The 18,768-nt window shown below is 39.2% G+C and overlaps 1 protein-coding gene across 1 annotated transcript in view; it reads left to right on the top strand.

The window, feature by feature from the left end:
* LOC120223949 (dynamin-3) overlaps positions 1–18,768 on the top strand; it is a 413,439-nt gene that overhangs the window by 208,607 nt on the left and 186,064 nt on the right. The window contains exons 7-10 of the mRNA XM_039222176.1: positions 2,107–2,249; positions 5,587–5,722; positions 8,043–8,110; positions 11,584–11,722. Of these exons, the coding sequence (XP_039078107.1) occupies positions 2,107–2,249; positions 5,587–5,722; positions 8,043–8,110; positions 11,584–11,722 (486 nt within the window). The remainder of the gene's footprint in view (positions 1–2,106; positions 2,250–5,586; positions 5,723–8,042; positions 8,111–11,583; positions 11,723–18,768) is intronic.

Here is an 18,768-nt window from a genome sequence, read left to right as displayed (position 1 = left end):
TCTGAAAGGAAGATTAGGTGCTTGATTTCAGACATGCTGGGGCTGAGGTGTCATTGACACATCTAAGAGAAGTAAAGTCTGTGGTCTAGGACATATGCCTGCAGCAAAATTAAAATGTCTGGTCTGTAGATAATACCTTGGTATTCATGGGTGTTTGGATATTTATTAAAGCTATGAGTGGAATAGGATCCCTTTAGGAAAGGAATCTGTTCAAAGAAGACGATTAGGGATCAGATTTGAGGAATGTCAATATTTACAGGTCTGGTGGAGAGGTATGGCCTAGCAAAGGAGATGGAGAAGGTACATCCATAAATGTTAGGATAAAAATGAGAGGACATAGGGTGACCAAAGCCAAGGAGAGAAGTGTTTTAGGAAGCCAAGAGTGGTCCACAGTGTTGCTTTGCTGTTGAGATGCTTGAGAAGCAAAAAGTGGAAACCTAGTGTTTTTATCATTTACCACTCACATGGCAGACAGGTTTCTCGTGGTTACTGGTATTCTTAGACTTGGGGGTTTGTGGCGTTGCTACTGGGAATGCAGTCCTCTACATTCTGCTTCAGAGCTATAATAATAGCACATGCTGGGTAATAGCATACATCATACTGTGGGCAAAGGTATAATATAGTTACAAACTATCAACAATTAAATAACTATAGATTCATTGAATAGATATATTCAGGTAACCTCAGATAAACATAAAAAATGATTAAGATGGTTTCTTCAGTCAGTCTGGGTATATTTATTTCCCTTACTTTTTTTTTTTTAATGTTTACTTATTTTTGAGAAAGAGAGAGGCAGAAAGAGGGGAGACAGAGGATCCAAAGCAGGCTCAACGATGATGGCAGAGAGCCCAAAGCAGGGCTCAAACTCATGAGATCATAACATGAGCCAAAGTTGGATGCCCAACTGACTGAGCCACCCAGGCTCCCCAATTACTCTTACTTTTAATTTATTATTCTTTTTCCTGCATTTCTGTGAAGTTTACATTCTTCCTTTCTTCTAATTCCAAGTTTATTACTTAACTAATTCAAGAAGATTATCTTTTTTCTCCTTTTAATTCAGACTTTTGCTTAACTGCATTGTAATGGAAAGAACATAAGGCAGAGAGCTAACCAATCTGGGTTTATATCCCACATTTTTTTTTTTAAGAGAGAGTGAGCGAATGTGGGTGCACACAAGTGAGGGAAGGGGAGAGGGAAAGGAAGAGAGAATTTTAAGCAGGCTCCATGCCCAGTGCAGAGCCCTATGTGGAGCTCAATCTCACAACCACAGGATAATGACCTGGGCCAAAATCAAGAGTTGGATGCTTACCCGACTTAGCCGCCCAGGCACCCCTTTTTTCTTAATTAATTTTCTTTTTTCTTAATTAATCTTTTTTCTTAATTAATCATGTGCTCATATACAATCTCTCTGAGAATTTTTCACCCTGCTAAGTGGGAGGTGCTGGCATATGATCTCAGTGGAAATACCAAGTAGATGGTTAGGTAGAGATATCAGCAGCAGAGAGAGTGATTTCTTTTGCTAGTCATGGAGCTTTTGTATGCAAACTGCTGAAGGCATAAGCCACTGAACACCCACCTCTGGACTGGCACTAAAGGCAGGGCAAGAGGAAACACCTGTCTGAGCTGCAAAGTGGAGAAGAAGTTAACAACTGACAGGTACCTATGAGTTCTACCAGTATGGTCCTGAAAACACCCAGCAGCACCTAGAAGTCTCCAATTCCTTGATTTCTAACCACATTCTAACTTATCTTACGTATATTGTATTTTTCCTATAATATAGGTAATCTGATAAATCAATTTATGCAAAATTGTTATTAGGCAGCCTCATTATTACTGTTATGTGCATTTTAACAGGGTCTTTCCAGGCACAAAGAAGTAGCCCAAGTGAGTAACTCCAGTTGAAGGGATTTTGAGCATGTCCATAAGGCCATAGAGGAGAGAATGGGAGCTTCTTCTCATTATTTATCTACATAGTTAGTCTCAAATGTATATATGTATGTGATTTTTAAGTTTTGAATGATTCGGAAAAGAGAAAAGGTCAATTTTTATCTCATGAGTTAATCTTTAATCTGTTATATCCATATGATGTTGTTTTGTTTTATTTAGCAACTTACCAACCACATTCGAGATACCCTGCCAAACTTCAGGAACAAACTACAGGGACAGTTGCTCTCCATTGAACATGAAGTGGAAGCCTATAAAAACTTCAAGCCAGAAGACCCCACCAGGAAGACCAAAGCATTGTTGCAGTGAGTCACCTTTCCCTTCCCTTGTTCAGCATTTGAAACTAATTTCTTCAGTTTGCTTTTGCCTCAGTCTATTTGTCATGCTATTTTCTAGGTTTAAAAGGAGAAGCAGTATATGATACTTTGTGTATATTATACAATGGGTCTTGAGTCTTTACGTGTTCTTGAATAATTGTTGATCTTATTCTCTTACTATAAATCTAACCAATTGGTCATTCCCATGTCCAATTTCTTTGTACTTTTATAACTGGATTCCATAAATGAGTAAAACCAGTAGTGATAACTCAGCAGAGTTTTTGCCCTTAGTCTTTAGAAGTGGACAAAGGTCTTGTTGAAAATGTCCTTTGTATTATACAACTGTTTCTACTGATGTCACTTGTACTTATTATCTTTTTATTATTTCAGTCATTTCATGTGATTTATGTATGTGCATTTTTTAGTGGAATAGGAACCAAGGCTTTAATAATAAAATATGGACAATAAGGCCACATTTAAATTTCTTTTTCCTTTTTGATATGATTTTACTGTAGCTGTTTAAAAATACAAATGTTAAAACTGACAAGTATCTTTTTACTCCTTCATGATCTTCCCATCTTACCCTTGGGTTACTACGTTTATCCCTGAGAGGTCTTGGGTGGTGCAGCAGAGTTGTTAGAGGATTGCCAGCTCCTTGTATCTTTTATCTTTATTCTCTTTTTTGGCCCTTCCTAGCCTCACCTGCCCTTTTATTCCTGTGCTGCAACTTATATCAGGTTCCTCTCAAGCAGAAGACACCCTGCCTAGCTGATATTCCAGAACATCCTAAGTCCATTTACAAAAATAATGCTTGCCCCCTCTTATGGCCCCTTTCTTCCTGTGCAGCCTTGCAATCAATACTCTTCATTTGGCTTTTAAAATACATGACATAATTCCTGTCTTTGTAGAGATATTTCTAAATGCTCAAATTATTTAAGTAAAAATTTAATACGACATTCTATGTTTCCCTATTTAAAAATATTACAGGATACAGAAGAAAGAGTGGATTCAACTTTTTCCTAGTTTATCTTTTCTTTTTATTCCTGGCTTTGGTCAAGCTCCTAAAAAAACCTCTTCAAGTTATAGAGAAAAGAAAGCTATTTCTGTGTAGGTTCTAGGTCATTATCTTAACATCCAACTGAAACTTTTCTCCTTACTAATGCTGATCTTGCCTCTGTGACTCCATTGGACTCAGATTACAGAATTTTCACCATCTAGATTCTTCCCTTGTAGGGAGCTGATCAGTTCCTTCCTCTCTCTCTTTCTCTCTTTTTCCTTTCCTTCTCCCCTTTCTGCCTGCCTCTCTTCTGGCTTTCCTCTCATCTCTTTGCGTTTGACTTGGAGTCTGGTTCTCTGATATCTACTGGAAAGACTTTTGCTTTCAAGGAGAGGCCATAGTAGAATAAGGGAAACAGATCTATAAGCAACTAACTGTGTTAAAATCTGATAAATGCTATGTTTCTGGTAAGTATAAAATATTAAGGGAGCCCATATGAGGAAGCAGTTATAGGTGAGGAAGGTTGTGAGTTCACAGAGAACATGATACTTTAATGAGATGCTGATGTATGGGAAGAGTTTGTCAGGTGGAAGAGAAGGAGAAGAGAATAGTGTGAACTTGGGTATGGTTTGTTTTAGGGGACCAGGGGGCTGGAGTGTAGGATATGAGCAAAGGAGTGGCTGGAGGTAAATTATCTAAAATTTCCCAGGTTTCAGTGCATGTGTCATGTATATACCTTCTCAGGTGGTTAAAAATTAGTTTAACATTGGCATATGTGTAAACATAGCTACATCAAAGTATATTCTGATTTTTTTGGCCTGAATAATTTGCAGTTTTAATTCATCCATGACTTTGATGAAAGAGACTAAAAAGTACAAGTTTTAGATGGTTTGAATTTTTTCTATTAAATTTTAAATTTGAAAGTAGTACCAGTATGTCAAAATTAGTTTCTAAATTTAGTAATCACAAATGGAAGTGGTTATTTTCTCCCTATATTTCTTTGTGTTTTTTTTTTACCAACCACCTAAGGTAATTCATTCCTTCATTGAAGTTACTGAGTATGACTCATGTATTGAGAAGGGGGAGATAAATAAAACACATGGTCCTTGCCCTTAGGAGAGAGACTGGTAGGTGAACAATGGTGATGTACTCTGCTAAGCACTACGCTGAAAATAAGCTGAAGAAACAGAGGAGGGGCCCTTCATCTGACAGTAGTGAGGAGGGGTGGTGAATAGGGTCATGGAAGGTTTCATGAAAAAACTAATGCTTGACCTGAGTCTTGAAGGGCAGAAAACAATAAACCAGGCAAGGAAGCAAGCGGCAGAGAAAAGGGTTTTCTGAGCTGAAAGGAAAACAGGTGTAAAAGCACAGGGACATGGTACTTGTAGGGAACTGCAAATTGCTTTTTTATGATTGGCTTAGAGGTGAATGTGGACTAGCAGGGAGAGGTGGAGTCTCCAGGGCCAGACCAGGAAGAATCCTGGGTGACAAGTTAAAGAGTTTTACTTTTTATTATTTAAATGTGGGGAATCATGGAAAACCAAGGCTAGAGCTAGTTGTAGAGGGGGATGGGGAGGCCACCAATTTGCATTGTTCTGGCATACTGAGGTCTGTGATCCTGGAGGTGGGGGGAAGAGAGTAGCTCACAGAGAGTAGCTCACAGAGTAATGAGGGGGCTCAGCTGGAGCAGTTAGGACACTAGGCGAGTGTGCTATCAAAGGAACCGAGGTTCAAATAAATGTTATAGATAATGCTTACCTTGGGGTAAGAAAAGAGAGAATTCTGTTCTAGATTTGAAATAGAAACGTTTAGTAGCCACTCCTCAACAATGCTTGTTAATGTAGCAGCTGTTCCCACTCATGCCTGGAAAGGGAAGATTGCCACTATGTCAGAGTCTAGAACTGCACTGTCCAATATGGTAGCCATTTGCCACCTATGCCTGTCCAAGTTTAACTTTGTTAAAATTAAATTAAATTAAAAAAAAAAGGAACCGAGGTTCATTTTGACTATTCTATGCAAAGTTTTATTGTTTAACTTAAATTCTTGTTTTCAGTATATTTAAATACCATTTTATGATTTCAACTAATTGGACAGAATGCATCTAATGACATAGGTATTTAAGATATATATTATAATTAAATGCCTAAAATAAATCTTGATAGCATGTATTTCATAGAGTTACAGTTTTGAGTGCAATGATCATTCTGCCAGTAGGTGCCACTAAGAACACTAGGGAAAGGGCTCTAAGGGATAACAATGGCAAATTAAAATGAGAAATGTAAAGCCTTATAACTTTAACTTGAATTTATTTCTCTTTTACGATTGTAGGATGGTTCAGCAATTTGCTGTGGACTTCGAGAAGAGAATTGAAGGGTCAGGGGATCAAGTAGATACGCTGGAGCTCTCAGGAGGGGCTAAAATTAACCGTATTTTCCACGAACGCTTTCCTTTTGAGATAGTAAAGGTTTGTACCAAATGTTATTTTTTCCCCCTTTAACTTCATTTCATTTTCATGTTCTATTCTATATAACTGTTCATAAAATGTTACATGAGTGCTCTGGGACTAAGATAGTTCTTTGAACAAAAATCTCCATATTAAGGTGATGAAATTTAGGAGAGAAATATTTTCTTATGGATGGTTCTGATTTTATTTAATGGGATCTAACAACATTTCAAATTATTTCAGCAAGTACTAATTGAGTTCCTATGATGTTTATTTGTTGTCTAATTAATTTAAAAACATTTCTTGAGCACCTATTCTGTGCCAAAATTCTTGGTGCCAGTGATCAAGACAGAGGCACTGTTTGGTGGGGAAAGGCAGAAAATTTTACAAATAGGCAATGTAAGAAAGCATCAAGTGTTATTATGTAACATAATGTTAGAGAGAGAGACAGAGAGAGGGGTTGGGTGAGCCACTTTTGATGGGATGTTTCAGGCAAGGTCTCTCAGAGTAGTGGACATTGAAAGCACAACCAGAATGGCATGAAGAGGTCAGCTGTAAGAATCTTGGGGAAGAAAGTCATTCAAGGCAAGCAGTCAAGGATGAGGCCCTAAAGCCAGCATCTGTACAGTGGGTAAGGAATAGATGAGGCTGGTGCAGAGCTGATGAAGGGGAGAAGGGTATGCCTTGGATTCAGAAGAAGAAATTTCCCAGTTTATGAAGGGCCTTCCAGGTTGAGTGAGGCATTTATATTTAACAATGAGAAATTAGGGGAGAGTTTTGAGAAAAGGTGTGACCAGATTTGGTTGATGATTTTAAAAGAATGCTTTGCAGGCTAGATTGTAAAGGGGCAAGAATTGGTTCAGGGACATAAGTAAGGTAAGTTCACCAGTAGGGCCAGAGCAGGAGTGAATCCACTTTCTGTGGGACCTAATGTTTATACAGTTTTGGGGGGTTGTTGAAGAAGAAGAATACAAAATTATAAACACATGGCCACAGGCTCTTGGAAGGCTCTTATGCAAGAGAGAAGCCCTGAAACTGAATTTTCTTAGCTTCATAGTAAAAATGCTCCAGAAGAGAGGATGGGGAGAAGTGGATGGATTTGTAATTTTGGTGGTAGGGTCAGTAGGGTTTGAATTGATATGCAAGATTCAAGAGAGGGAAGATCAAAGATGACTCCTAAGGTTTTGGCTTGCACAATAGCAAATGTCAGTGCCCATCAGATGAGGGAAACTGAACAAAAGCTGAGTTTGTGTAGAGGTACAAACCAAGAGTTTTATCTTAGATATGTGTAGTTTGGATTGTTCAACAGGCAGCTAAGTGTTTTAAAGACTATGCTACTTGCTTCACATACAGAAGAGGGTGCTTTTATCTTGTGGTGGGAGGCAAATGGGTAAATAGATAGTTTTGTTAAAATGTGCTAAGTAAAGTGATAAACTTCAGCACAAGGTGCTATGGAAACACAGCCTACGGACCTGAATCCCCAGACTGAGTGTGTGAGGGAGCCTGGCTTCTGAGCTGAGTTTAGAAGGATGAGCAACTAGTGAAGCAGGAGAAGGTTGGGGGCTGGAATTGTTCCAGCCAGGGGGGGAGGAATAGCCAGAAGAGGCCTCAGCTCAGCTGCGGGCCACAGGGTGTGGGTAGGGAACTAAAGCAACTTATCATTTTATGGTATAGAGTGTGAGGGGGAAAATGGATAGATGGGCTGGAGGGGCCAAATCTCAGAAGTAAAAGGCTGAACCAAATGTACTCTCATAGCCCTTTTAGGTCTAAGCTCCATGACACTTTGATCCTAATTCCAAGTAAATTTAAAGTACCTAAAACTTCTGGGAAATTTTTATGCAGCAATCTATCCTGCATTGGATTGGTAAAATATTATTAATTTCCTCTTGTAAAGAGGCCTTGAATGCAGGTGGTTAAAATGGTCAGGGAGAAAAGACAGCCATTGTTAATCTCAGCACAGCTGGACTGCTGTTACATGTCAGGTGACACTTATTTATGCATTTGTCTGTGAATACATTTACTACATTCAGCAAAAGAATGAAGAATTGTGTATTTCAGATGAATGGCCAGATTTATGTCCAGAAGGCATCCTTTATGTATAGTACTCCTATCTATAACAGCGTTAAAATCCATTGCACTAAAACTCCTAGAAATCCCCAATGTTCTATGTTGCCTTGAACTTTATATAAACAGATGTTTTGACCATCTGGGTTTAGGTTAGGAAAGGCATAGTATTCATTTATTAATAACTAAGTCAAGTTATTCTCATATTTTAATTTTCAACAATATTGTTATTCAAAGGAATTAAGTGTTTTAACTGGGGCTCATTTTGCTTCTGCAGATGGAGTTCAATGAGAAAGAATTACGAAGAGAAATAAGCTATGCAATCAAAAACATACATGGTATCAGGCAAGTGATTCACATTTTCCTTGTCTTCAGCTCAAGCTACTAAGAGAAAATTAATGTTTATAAATGGCTAGTGAAGTAGCCTTTTCATTATCTGAGCAAAGTAGAATACAGAGATGGGAGTAAGAAAAAGGACACTCTAGTTTGAGTTTCATGCTAATTTCCTGTATTGTCATGCTCACAAAAGAAGACTTTTCAGTTAAAAAAGCAGAAACACTTTCTTCACTCACAGCACTGTGCACTGCACAACTAGAGATTTTACCAAGGAGCAAGATCTTGTTCTCCAGAGCCTGGCATGTTGGGGAAGGAGGCCTGACCTGCCCATAAGTAATCATTACTTACACAGAGACAGGACAGAGACATTTCGGCTGGAGCCGTGAAGTAAGACTGGGAAAGATGAATGAAGGGTGGTGACTTTTGAGTTGAACCTTGCCTGTTTAGAGAACAAGAATGATTTCAGGGCGCCTGGGTGGCTCAGTCATTAAGTGTCCGGCTCAGGTCATAATCTCAAGGTTTGTCGGTTTGAACCCTGCGTCAGGCTCTGTGCTGACAGCTAGCTCAGAGCCTGGAGCCTGTTTCAGATTCTGTGTCTCTCTCTTTCTCTGACCCACCCCTGCTCACGCCGTCTCTCTCTGTCAGAAATAAATAAAACATTAAAAAAAAAAGAGAATGATTTCAACAGGCAACAGTATGCTCTGTGTTCACATGTGTATGTGTGCGTGCACGCACACGCCTGTGTGTGTAAAACCTGAGAGGATGGAGATTGTCGAGGCAGGAGGATTAAAAAAAAGTACTGAAAGTGGAAGGAGTAGTGTCAGCAAAGGCACAGAGGTGGTAAAGCACAGTGTGGACACATGGAGCAGGGAGCCTGTGTTTTGATAGGAGTTAGGGATGTAGACAAGAGCATGGCAGGATGTGAGCCTGCAAGTGGAGCTTGTACCTTGTGTGGAATTTTCCCTTGTATAAAATGAGATTATTCTCACTTTCTTTAAAGAAATTTAAAACACACGTTTCTTGAGTTCATGTACAGAAGGCTAAATACAATTTAATGGCACATATATGAAATGTCCTGAATTTAAGGTATTGATTATCTCCCGTGAAGCAGGTGTCCCTGTCCATTGGCAGCTATATCTTAGCTTCTGCCCCAGGGCCAAGTTGATACTATTTTGGGAACAGAGTCTGAGAGGGCAAAGCTTGCTGCTGAGTGTACATGTAAAAGGAGTTACAGCATTTGAATTATGCATCATTTAAAAAATCTGTCTGCTCTAAAAGTTGCAAATAAGATGGGTAAATATGCATTCATGAAGTAAAAGGGAGAAAACATTCTATAACCAAATCCAGTATTATTCTGTTACTATCAACAGCATTTCTAAGTTCCCTATTAATTCTATTCTGTCTCCCTCAAATCTAGAATATATTTGGTATAGAAACCATGTCTTACTCTTGAGCTGGGCAGCGCTGGTATCCGAAAGTGTCAATCTGATAGGTGCAGTGAAACCAAATCACATTTTTTGGGTCATGAAGTATTTTTATATTTACTTACTTTGCTGTAAAAGTAAGATACAGTACTTTTACTTAGCTTTTAAAACTCCTTACCGGGGTCTCCTGGTGGCTCAGTTTGTTAAGCATCCAGCTCTTGATTTCAGTCTCGGTAGTGAGACTGAGCCCTGTGTTGGGCTCTGTGCTTTGTGCTTTCAGCACACTTTCAGTGTGGAGCCCACTTGGGACTCTCTCTCTCTCTCTCTCTCTCTCTCCTCCCTTCCCTTCTCTCCCACTCCTCTGTGCACATGCATGTGCTCTATTTCTCTCTCAAAGTAAATAAGAAAAAAGAAAAAACCCCCAAACTCCTTACCAAATATATTTCTGTTGAATGTAACTGCAAGAGCTCAGTAACTCTGTTTTGAAGATTTCTGATTTACAACATACCAAAAGGAAAGATTGGTTGTTATTATTATGGAGTTAATATGTCTGTAGGATGAAAAAGAAGTGCACAGTGTCCTGATAATAAGATATACTGATGGCATGATTCTTTAGGTTCTTAAATACACTCCATTTGACAAGTTTTGTTTCCAGTTGATTCTGTTAGGTATTTGAATAATAAAAGCCATCTTTGTCCACTGCAGACCTGTGGGTCCTTCTTAGTTCTGCAAGCGCTGTGTGTGGATGATGAGCAAGGGAGGAAGACAGCCCTTGTGGGGCAAACAAAGATAAATGCATTAATGCACTACCTACCAGGATAGTAATGGGATGGTGCGTACTCGGACCACTGGAGTGCCAAGGAGGATGTTAGGGTTCAGAGAAGGAAGGCAGGACCAGAGAAGGCGAGCTGTAGGAAGTGATTGCTTTTGATCTGGGCTTTGAAGCACAGGTGGGATTCGGACAGGCTGAAATTGTGGGGAGGGTGAAATGAACATCATGGATGGATACAAAGACAGGAAATGCTAGTATGAATATGTTTGTGGAAAGGCAAATGGTTGAGTTTGGCTGAAACAGAGAGTACATGAAAGGGAGGAGGCAAATAGCTGCAATGGAAGGTTAGGGTCAGATGGGGGAAATGTTTAATATTAGGCCAAACTGCAGATTTTATTCTGTGTCCAACATGGAGAGATTTCAAGTTACTATATAGTACAATCACTACAGTTAGAAATTGACGTGAACATAAGGTGCTAAGTAAATGGTTAGAAGGGGCAGAGTAAAGCTGCTGTAAGGAAAGTGTTAAGTTTCCCAAAAGAGATACCACAGAATTGGGTGGTGAAGGAGAAGTTAATTAAAGAAGAAGTGAGAAAAGCATGAGAAAAACATTGCTCTGACACCAATTTGAATTAATTCCAGCTAGGTGACAAGATACTTGCTATTTTTGTTATCACTTGTTATTTTTGTAAATTCATGATTTAGGCATTCTGTGTCCCAAACTAGTTCCACTTAACTGTCTTCCTTTTCCACTAGCATTCCAGGACCTTAGATTGGGAACCACTGAGATCACTATAATACAGCACTCCTGGAAAGAAGAGATTGCATAGTCAGGAACACTACTATTTCAGCGTTCACAGAGTGAGGATTATTTTCTGCTCTGTGTAGGATAAGAGAAGGTTGCTTTTGAAATACTTTAGAAATAGAAATGTAAATTTAAGACCATGTGTATTGTAGCATTGCTTTTTATTGGTGTGAAACTGTGAGATGAGACAAATTACAGTTAAGTGTTAGTTAAAAGTTGTATTATTACAGTCCATGAAAACATTTTGGAAACTGTTTTTAGGTAACGCTATTCATCTATAGGTTGGAATTTATTAGGAACTATAGTGTTGAAAATATTATTATAAATGATACTATTGATATAATAAATTACTACATGACTTTTAAACTTGGGTATCACCTACTTGCTTTAGGTGGCATGTCACTTGAAATCTTTTTCAAAAAAGTCTTGGATATTACTCAATTTAAAAAATCTAATGTGCTGCTTTCTTCCTTACATTCAGGACAGGGTTGTTTACTCCAGACATGGCATTTGAAGCAATAGTCAAAAAACAAATTGTAAAGCTGAAAGGACCTTCCTTGAAGAGTGTAGATCTGGTAATACAAGAATTAATCAACACTGTCAAGAAGTGTACCAAAAAAGTAAGTTTGAATTATTTAACTTTCCAACAAGTAATTATTTGGTTTACCCATTTTTCCTACTCTGCTATGTGCCTCTTTCCCTGACCCTCACTTTGTTGTGATTGTCCAAGAGGAAGGAACGTGAAAAGTACTGAGTGGGAATTACTTTCATGATAGACAGGCAGAGATATTGTCTTCTATCACCCCATGGCCAACAGGATTGCTGAAACCAGGAAAAGTATATTTAAGTCAGCTCATTTTTTCCTTATTGTCTTAAACAGGTAAACATCACTTTAAAATAATTAGGTGAATGCCCTAATTTTACTTATGGTATGTGGATGGGGATAATGTTAGGGAAGAGAATCACTGACACGGTATATATCAATGAAAAAATTCTTCTAAATTTTAAATGAATACCATTTGAACCTGGACATTCTGGGAAGCAATAATGTGCTGTAGTAGTTAAGACCCCAGGCTCTGGGGTCTAGTTGCCTAGACTCAGATCCTGGCTCTTTTACTTACTTTCTGTGTGACGTTGAGTATCATACTTAATCCTTTAGAGTCTTGTTAATTTCTTTGTGAAATGAGGGTGATGCTAATAATACTACTACTTCCAAGAGAATTAAACAAGTTGTTGCGTCAAACTCATGGGACACTTTGCACATTGATTAACCATAGCAAGTGCTCAGTAAATGGTGGCTGATCTATAAATGGCCATTTTAGTAGCATCCAATATTCTCTACCTTGTGATATTTATTGAATCTATGATGTAGAATGGTTAGGGAGACACTCCTTCCCCCGGGGGCTCCTCACTGAGGAATGTGGAGGAATTTTGCTGGATTCCATCCATTCCATGGGAGCATGAGAGGGGTACACTATGTTAGAAAATGTAAGGGAGTTAGTGATGATGCTTAGGGTAGGGCAGGCCTAGCCCCGTGACAGGTAACACTGACACTTATGATAATTTCTTCAAAGTATAGAGAGTTCTCTTCCCTTTCTGTATGGTTACTATGAGTAACTTCCCTGAACAACCAGTGGGAAGAGAGAGAGGGGGGAATGAGAGGGATAGAGAACATAGATGAATATGAATTTTGTTTCCAGTTACCTGACAGAAAAATTCAAGTGTAGGAGGATGTAAGTAGTGAAAGAAGAGGGCCAGCTAAATCCCTGGATGCCAATGCTAAAAGAAAAGGAGAAAAAGGGGGAATAGCTTGGGGGCCTAGAAGTGCCTCTGGACCTTCAGACTTTTTCTCTAGACCTCTTGATATTCTTCCACATTGTTCCTTAATATCGTACTTCTCTTCAAAATGGGAAAAACCATACGAGTTAAGGGACTGAGGAAAGGGAAGAGGATGCACATGGAGAAGAAACAAACCAATCTTTACACCAGCTCTCCATTTGAAAACTCAAAGCCCATTGATAATACTACACATTCCTCTTGTTCTTGCCTGTACTTCAACATGCAGTCAGTCTTGCCACCTGTATAGCTAAAGCTCTCCTGACTGGCTACCTCATAAGTGACACTGAATTAACTGATGCTGCATTCTCTATTAACCACATGATTGCCACTCTCAGCCAACCCCCTCCCCACCCTTAGATTGCCCATGTGCTTTTGTTCCCACCAGTAAAACTGTCTTCTTTCCAAGGTCCATTGTGTTGTGTTTGACCTCAAGCCTGTTTAGCCAGTTGTACTTCTCATTTTAATCATGTAATTTAAATGAAGAGTAAATGAACTGAGCAAATACAGAAAAGACCGAGTTTTGTCTCTATAAACACAACTTTGGAATGGCTTGATGCATGTTAGCTATAAAAGCTTTACTGTTGGCTAGGTGTAAGCAGGACAATGCTGAAAGAAGGTGGGGGCAGTTATAAAAATCTAGATGGGCTCTGCTTCCAGATTATTTCACAAGTGTCTTCAGGTTCTCCCTCCACTTTAAAGAAAGCCAAACTGGAAATCATAGATGAAGGATGTGGTTTATGTAAGACAGAAGACATGTAACTCCAATCAGCAGATCCATATGCAGAGAACAGGCCTTGGCCTTACATCAGAAGATTGGCACATGTGTGTACATTTATGTTTTAAGTTATATAGAGTGTTTATGGGATGTATGAATCTTTTTTTTTTTTTTTTAATTTCTCATTGTATCCAACTTGCATGAAAACCAACAGTCAGTCTTGATGGCATGGGAAGAGACAGCTTGTTCCTGGACACTTTTTGGCTTCTATTCTTTGCTCTCTACCCTTTGAACCTCCCTTTCCATTCTGCTTTCTGGATCAATGGTAGTTGTATATTTATTTGTATTGTCTTCTCAAATCATTGTATGCTTTATCTTAAAGCGACCTCGTTTTCTCCCGGAGATTATTGCTTACCCTGCAGCCCTTTTCAGTGAAGAATATTTATTGGCTCAAACCCAAAGAATCTAAGGACCTGGATCAGGGTTCACATCTGCTGCTTCTCCTTTTGTGGCTTCTAAATATCGTGACTTCAACTTCCTATAAAAGTCTTCAGTTAAGTCCCTGGTGGTATAAGCTCTGCATTTCCCATCTATTCACCATCACTATCACGTCCTGGTCACTCTCTTGCATTCATTAGGATATTTAGAACCTCCCTTACATTTTTCTTCTTCATCCTAAATTCACCTTCAACTTGGATGATTTTGGTAGAGATCTATGTAGAGATAATGTCCAACACCCGACAGCTACTTGTCTTTGAGAAAGGGGCTCTCTATTCTGCACTAACGTTATACTCCCATGACTTCTCCTGGTCCTTTTTTAATCATTGACAAATATTCTACCAGGAGATCCTTCAGAAATTTCAGACTCTAAATCTAGGATTTTCCCCTCCTAGCCTCTTCAAGTTTTAAGTCAGTTAGAAAATTAGTAGAAAAGCTTAGAGGAGGATTGAAATTTAGTATCCACTTTGCTGCTGATAAATCTAGATAGGAAAATGTGTCTGGGACTTGCTACTGAAGTGGGAGCCTCCTGTTACTTCCTCTTCCAATAGTAAACTATAAAGTCTGCAGTGTTGGAGAGAGTTAGATGTGCACCCATAAGCAATACAGAGTATTTTGGCTTGCCTTACACCTGTAGGAATGTTAAGTCAGTAAAAGTCAGAGAGCCACACGTGAGCAGTGACTTAGTGCACCCACCCTACCCAACAGAGAGCTGAGGACTGATGCATGACAGGTTCTCACCATCATATAAATCAACATGTCTTCCCTACCCCCCTTTTTTTACTGTGAGCTGGAGAAAATAGTAGTAGTTTCTTCCATAGGACTTCCCCAAGTCGTCCTCTCCAAGAGGCCAGAAGTTGGTGAAAGTTCTTACCTTATGAGTGAGGTATGACGGGTACTATTGAGGAGGAAGCGAAGGAACAGTTCTTCCTTATATCTAATATTCTATCACAAGCTCCTACCTTTCCAGCTCTCTCTCTCCTTTGCTCTCTCTAACCACTCTGCTCATCAATTTCATTCTTATTTTTAGTAATGATTTCACAGAGAAAATAGGGGTCATAAATGGGAACATTAATTTCTGAAACTCACTGGTATTCCTAACTCTGCCCCATTTTCCCTCTGTCTCTCTTGAGGTGGTTTCCCTGACCAGGGCTGGGGTCCTACCTGTACTCTCACCCTCTTAAGGAACTTACTCTTTTGATTCTTCAGTTTCTTAAAATCATGACTTTCTCCATCACATTAAAAACAATCTCTCAATAATTTTTATTGTTAAGAGTAGTAACAACAATAACATCATAACAAAACAATATTTACTACCTTATTCTCCTTTTATTCATGTCCAACCTTTTTGGGAAAAGAGTAGTTTATGCTTGCTATCTTTATTTTCTTATCTTCAGTTAATCCACAACACTGTAAAATGTGGCTTCCATGCCACCCTCTATTGAGTAATCATGGAGAAGATCAACCAGAAGCCTGATTGACAAATGTAATGCATACTTATTCCTGGTTCTGTATTCTAACCTCTTTTTGAAGCTGACACCCCATTCTCATGGGTTCTCTTCCATCTTTGTCATGATCCCTCCTCCATCTCCTTCAGGAGTTTATCCACTTTTCCTGCCTCTGAACACCAGAGGCACACAGAGCTTGCTCCTGGCTTTCTTCGCTTTGCACTGTGTTCTTCCTGCCAGATCATCTCTCCCATAGCTCAGCTGCCACTTAAATGTTGATTCTCAAATCCATAGCTCCAGCTCAAGCCTCTTTACTGATATCATCCACTCAATCTGCTGCCATTACACTTTTCTTACTTATGTCCCTGAAGAGGGTTTTAAATTATTCCAGAGGACTCCTAACTGGTCTTTCCACATCCAGTCTCTGTGCTGTCAAATTCATCCTCCCCCCTGCTGTGAAAGTAGCCCTTCTAAAATATATCTATTTTTTTTTGTTCCCTCAAAATTATGCAATGGCTCCTCATATCTTGAGAATAAAGTTCAAATAATTTATGGTTAGTTTTAGTTTCACATCTGATCTCTGAATCCTTCTTTAGCTACATTCATTGTCACTTTGTGCTTGCTTGAACCATTCTAAGTGATTTGCACCATTTTCACAGTTTTTCATGCCTTTACCATTTGCACATGTGATTCTCTTTGTTTAGAATGTTTCCTTTTCTTCTTGTCTTCCACCTTTCATCTCCTCTCATTTTTTATGACCCAGCTCAACCATCATCATTTTCCTAAAAAATCTTCCTGCAGGGCCTCTGTGAGTCCTCTCCTGACCTCCATCCTTGTTCCCTTTTCAGTGTTTCACTTGACACCGTACATTTACTTCTATCAGAGCATTTATGATACAGTATTGTAGCTGTTTGTAATTTACTTGTCTAGACAAATAACCTAAATAACCTATAATCTCCTCCTGTTAATTCTAGGCTCCTATTAAAAAAAAAGAGCTATGTCGGGGTGCCAGGGTGGCTCAGTTAGTTAAGTGTATGACTCTTGGTTTTCGCTCAGGTCATGAGTTCCTGAGTTCGAGACCCACATAGGACTCAACGCTGCCGGTGCAGAGCCTGCTTGGGATTCTGTCTCTCTTTGCCCCTCCCCGTTCTTTCTTTTCTCTCAAAAAAAATAAATAAAATTTTAAAAAAATAATAAAATAAAAAAAGAGCTATGTTTTATCTTCTTATTCTTGGCATCTAACATAATGACTAACCCTACAGAAGAACCAATCTATAAATACTCTATAAATTAAGAATTGAGATATTCTAGGGCCACCTGGGTGGCTCATTTGGTAAGCAGATTGATTTTGGCTCAGGTCATGATCTTATGGTCATGAGATAGAGCCCTGCATCAGGCTCTGTGCTGACACAATGGAGCCTGCTTGGGATTCTCTCTCTCTCTCTCTCTCTCTCCTGCCCTCTCCCAATTGCACACATGTCCTCTCTCTCTCAAAATAAATATTAAATAATAAATAAATAAACTTAAAATTTTTAGATAGTCTAAAGTTAACCTGATGCTAAAGAAATCTGTAGTTTATTTATTTGATTTTATTTTTTATTTTTTAATTTACATCCAAGTTAGTTAGCATCTAGGGCAACAATGATTTCAGGAGTAGATTCCTTAATGCCCCTTACGCATTTAGCCTATCCCTCCTCCCACAATCTCTCCAGTAACACTCTGTTTGTTCTCCATATTTAAGAGTCTCTTATGTTTTGTCTGCCTCCCTCTTTCCATACCATCTTTGCTTCCCTTCTCTTGCGTTCATCAGCTCTGTGTCTTAAAGTCCTCATATGAGTGAAGTCATATGATATTTGTCTTTTTTGACTAATTTCGCTTAGCATGATACCTTCTAGTTCCATTCATGTAGTTGCAAATGGCAAGAAGAAATCTGTACTTTATTTTTTTATCCTATTTTTTCCTTAAATAGTTTATTGTCAAGTTGGTTTCCATATAACACCAGTGCTCATCCAACAAGTGCCCTCTTCCATGCCCATCATCTCCCTTCCCCTCTCCCACACCCCCATTGGTCCTTAGTTTGTTCTCAGCATTTAAGAGTTTCTCATGGTTTGCTTCCATCCCTCTCCCCAACTATTTTTCCCCTTCTCCCTCACGGTCCTCTGTTAGCTTCCTCCTAATCCACCTATATGTGCAAACATATGGTGTCTGTCCATCTCTGCCTGACTTATTTCATTCAGCATAACACCCTCAAGTTCCATCCATGTTGCTACATACACAGGGCCAGATTTCATTCTTTCTCATTGCCATCTAGTATTCCATTGTATAGATAAACCACATCTTCTTGATCCATTCGTCCGTTGATGGACACTTAGGCTCTTTCCATGTTTTAGCTATTGTTGAGAGTGCTGCTATGAACATTGGGGGACATGTGTCCCTAAGCATCAGCACTCCTGTATCCCTTGGGTAAATTCCTAGCAGTGCTACTGCCAGGTCATAGGGGAGTTCTAGTGTTAATTTTTGAAGGAACCTCCTATTGTTTTCCAGAGGGGCTGCACCAGCTTACATTCCCACCAACAGTGTAGGAGAGAGCCTGTTTCTCCACATCCTCACCAGCATCTATAGGCTTCGGATTTGTTCATTTTAGTCACTCAGACTGAAGTGAGGTGGTATCTCAATATGTTTTTTTTCCCCTGGTATCCATATGTGGCTTTTATTTGTTTAAAAATTTTTAATAAGATTTATTTATTTATTTATTATTATTATTTTTTTTTTACAAATAGTTTATTGTCAAGTTGGTTTCCATATAACATCCGGTGCTCATCCCCACAAGTGCCCACCTCCATGCCCATCTCCCCCTTCCCCCCCACACCCATGAGTCCTCAGTTTGTTCCCAGCATTCAAGAGTCTCTCATGGTTTGCCTCTCTCCCTTTCCCCCACCATTTCTCCCCTTCTTCTCCCCCATGGTCCTCTGTTAAGTTACTCCCAATCCTCCTATACGTGCAAACATATGATATTTGTCCTTTTCTGCCTGACTTATTTTGCTCAGCCTCATAACATAACAGCCTCAAGGTCCATCCATGTTGCTACACATGGCCAGATTTCATTCTTTCTCATTGCCATGTAGTATTCCATCATATAGATAAACCACATCTTCTTGATCCATTC

The sequence above is a fragment of the Hyaena hyaena genome, unplaced genomic scaffold, assembly GCF_003009895.1.
Source record: "Hyaena hyaena isolate Hyena2069 unplaced genomic scaffold, ASM300989v1 scaffold_1075, whole genome shotgun sequence".
Classification (NCBI taxonomy): domain Eukaryota; kingdom Metazoa; phylum Chordata; class Mammalia; order Carnivora; family Hyaenidae; genus Hyaena; species Hyaena hyaena.
The sequence above is the reverse complement of the archived record's forward strand: the minus strand, read 5'-3'. Positions and strand labels throughout refer to the sequence as shown.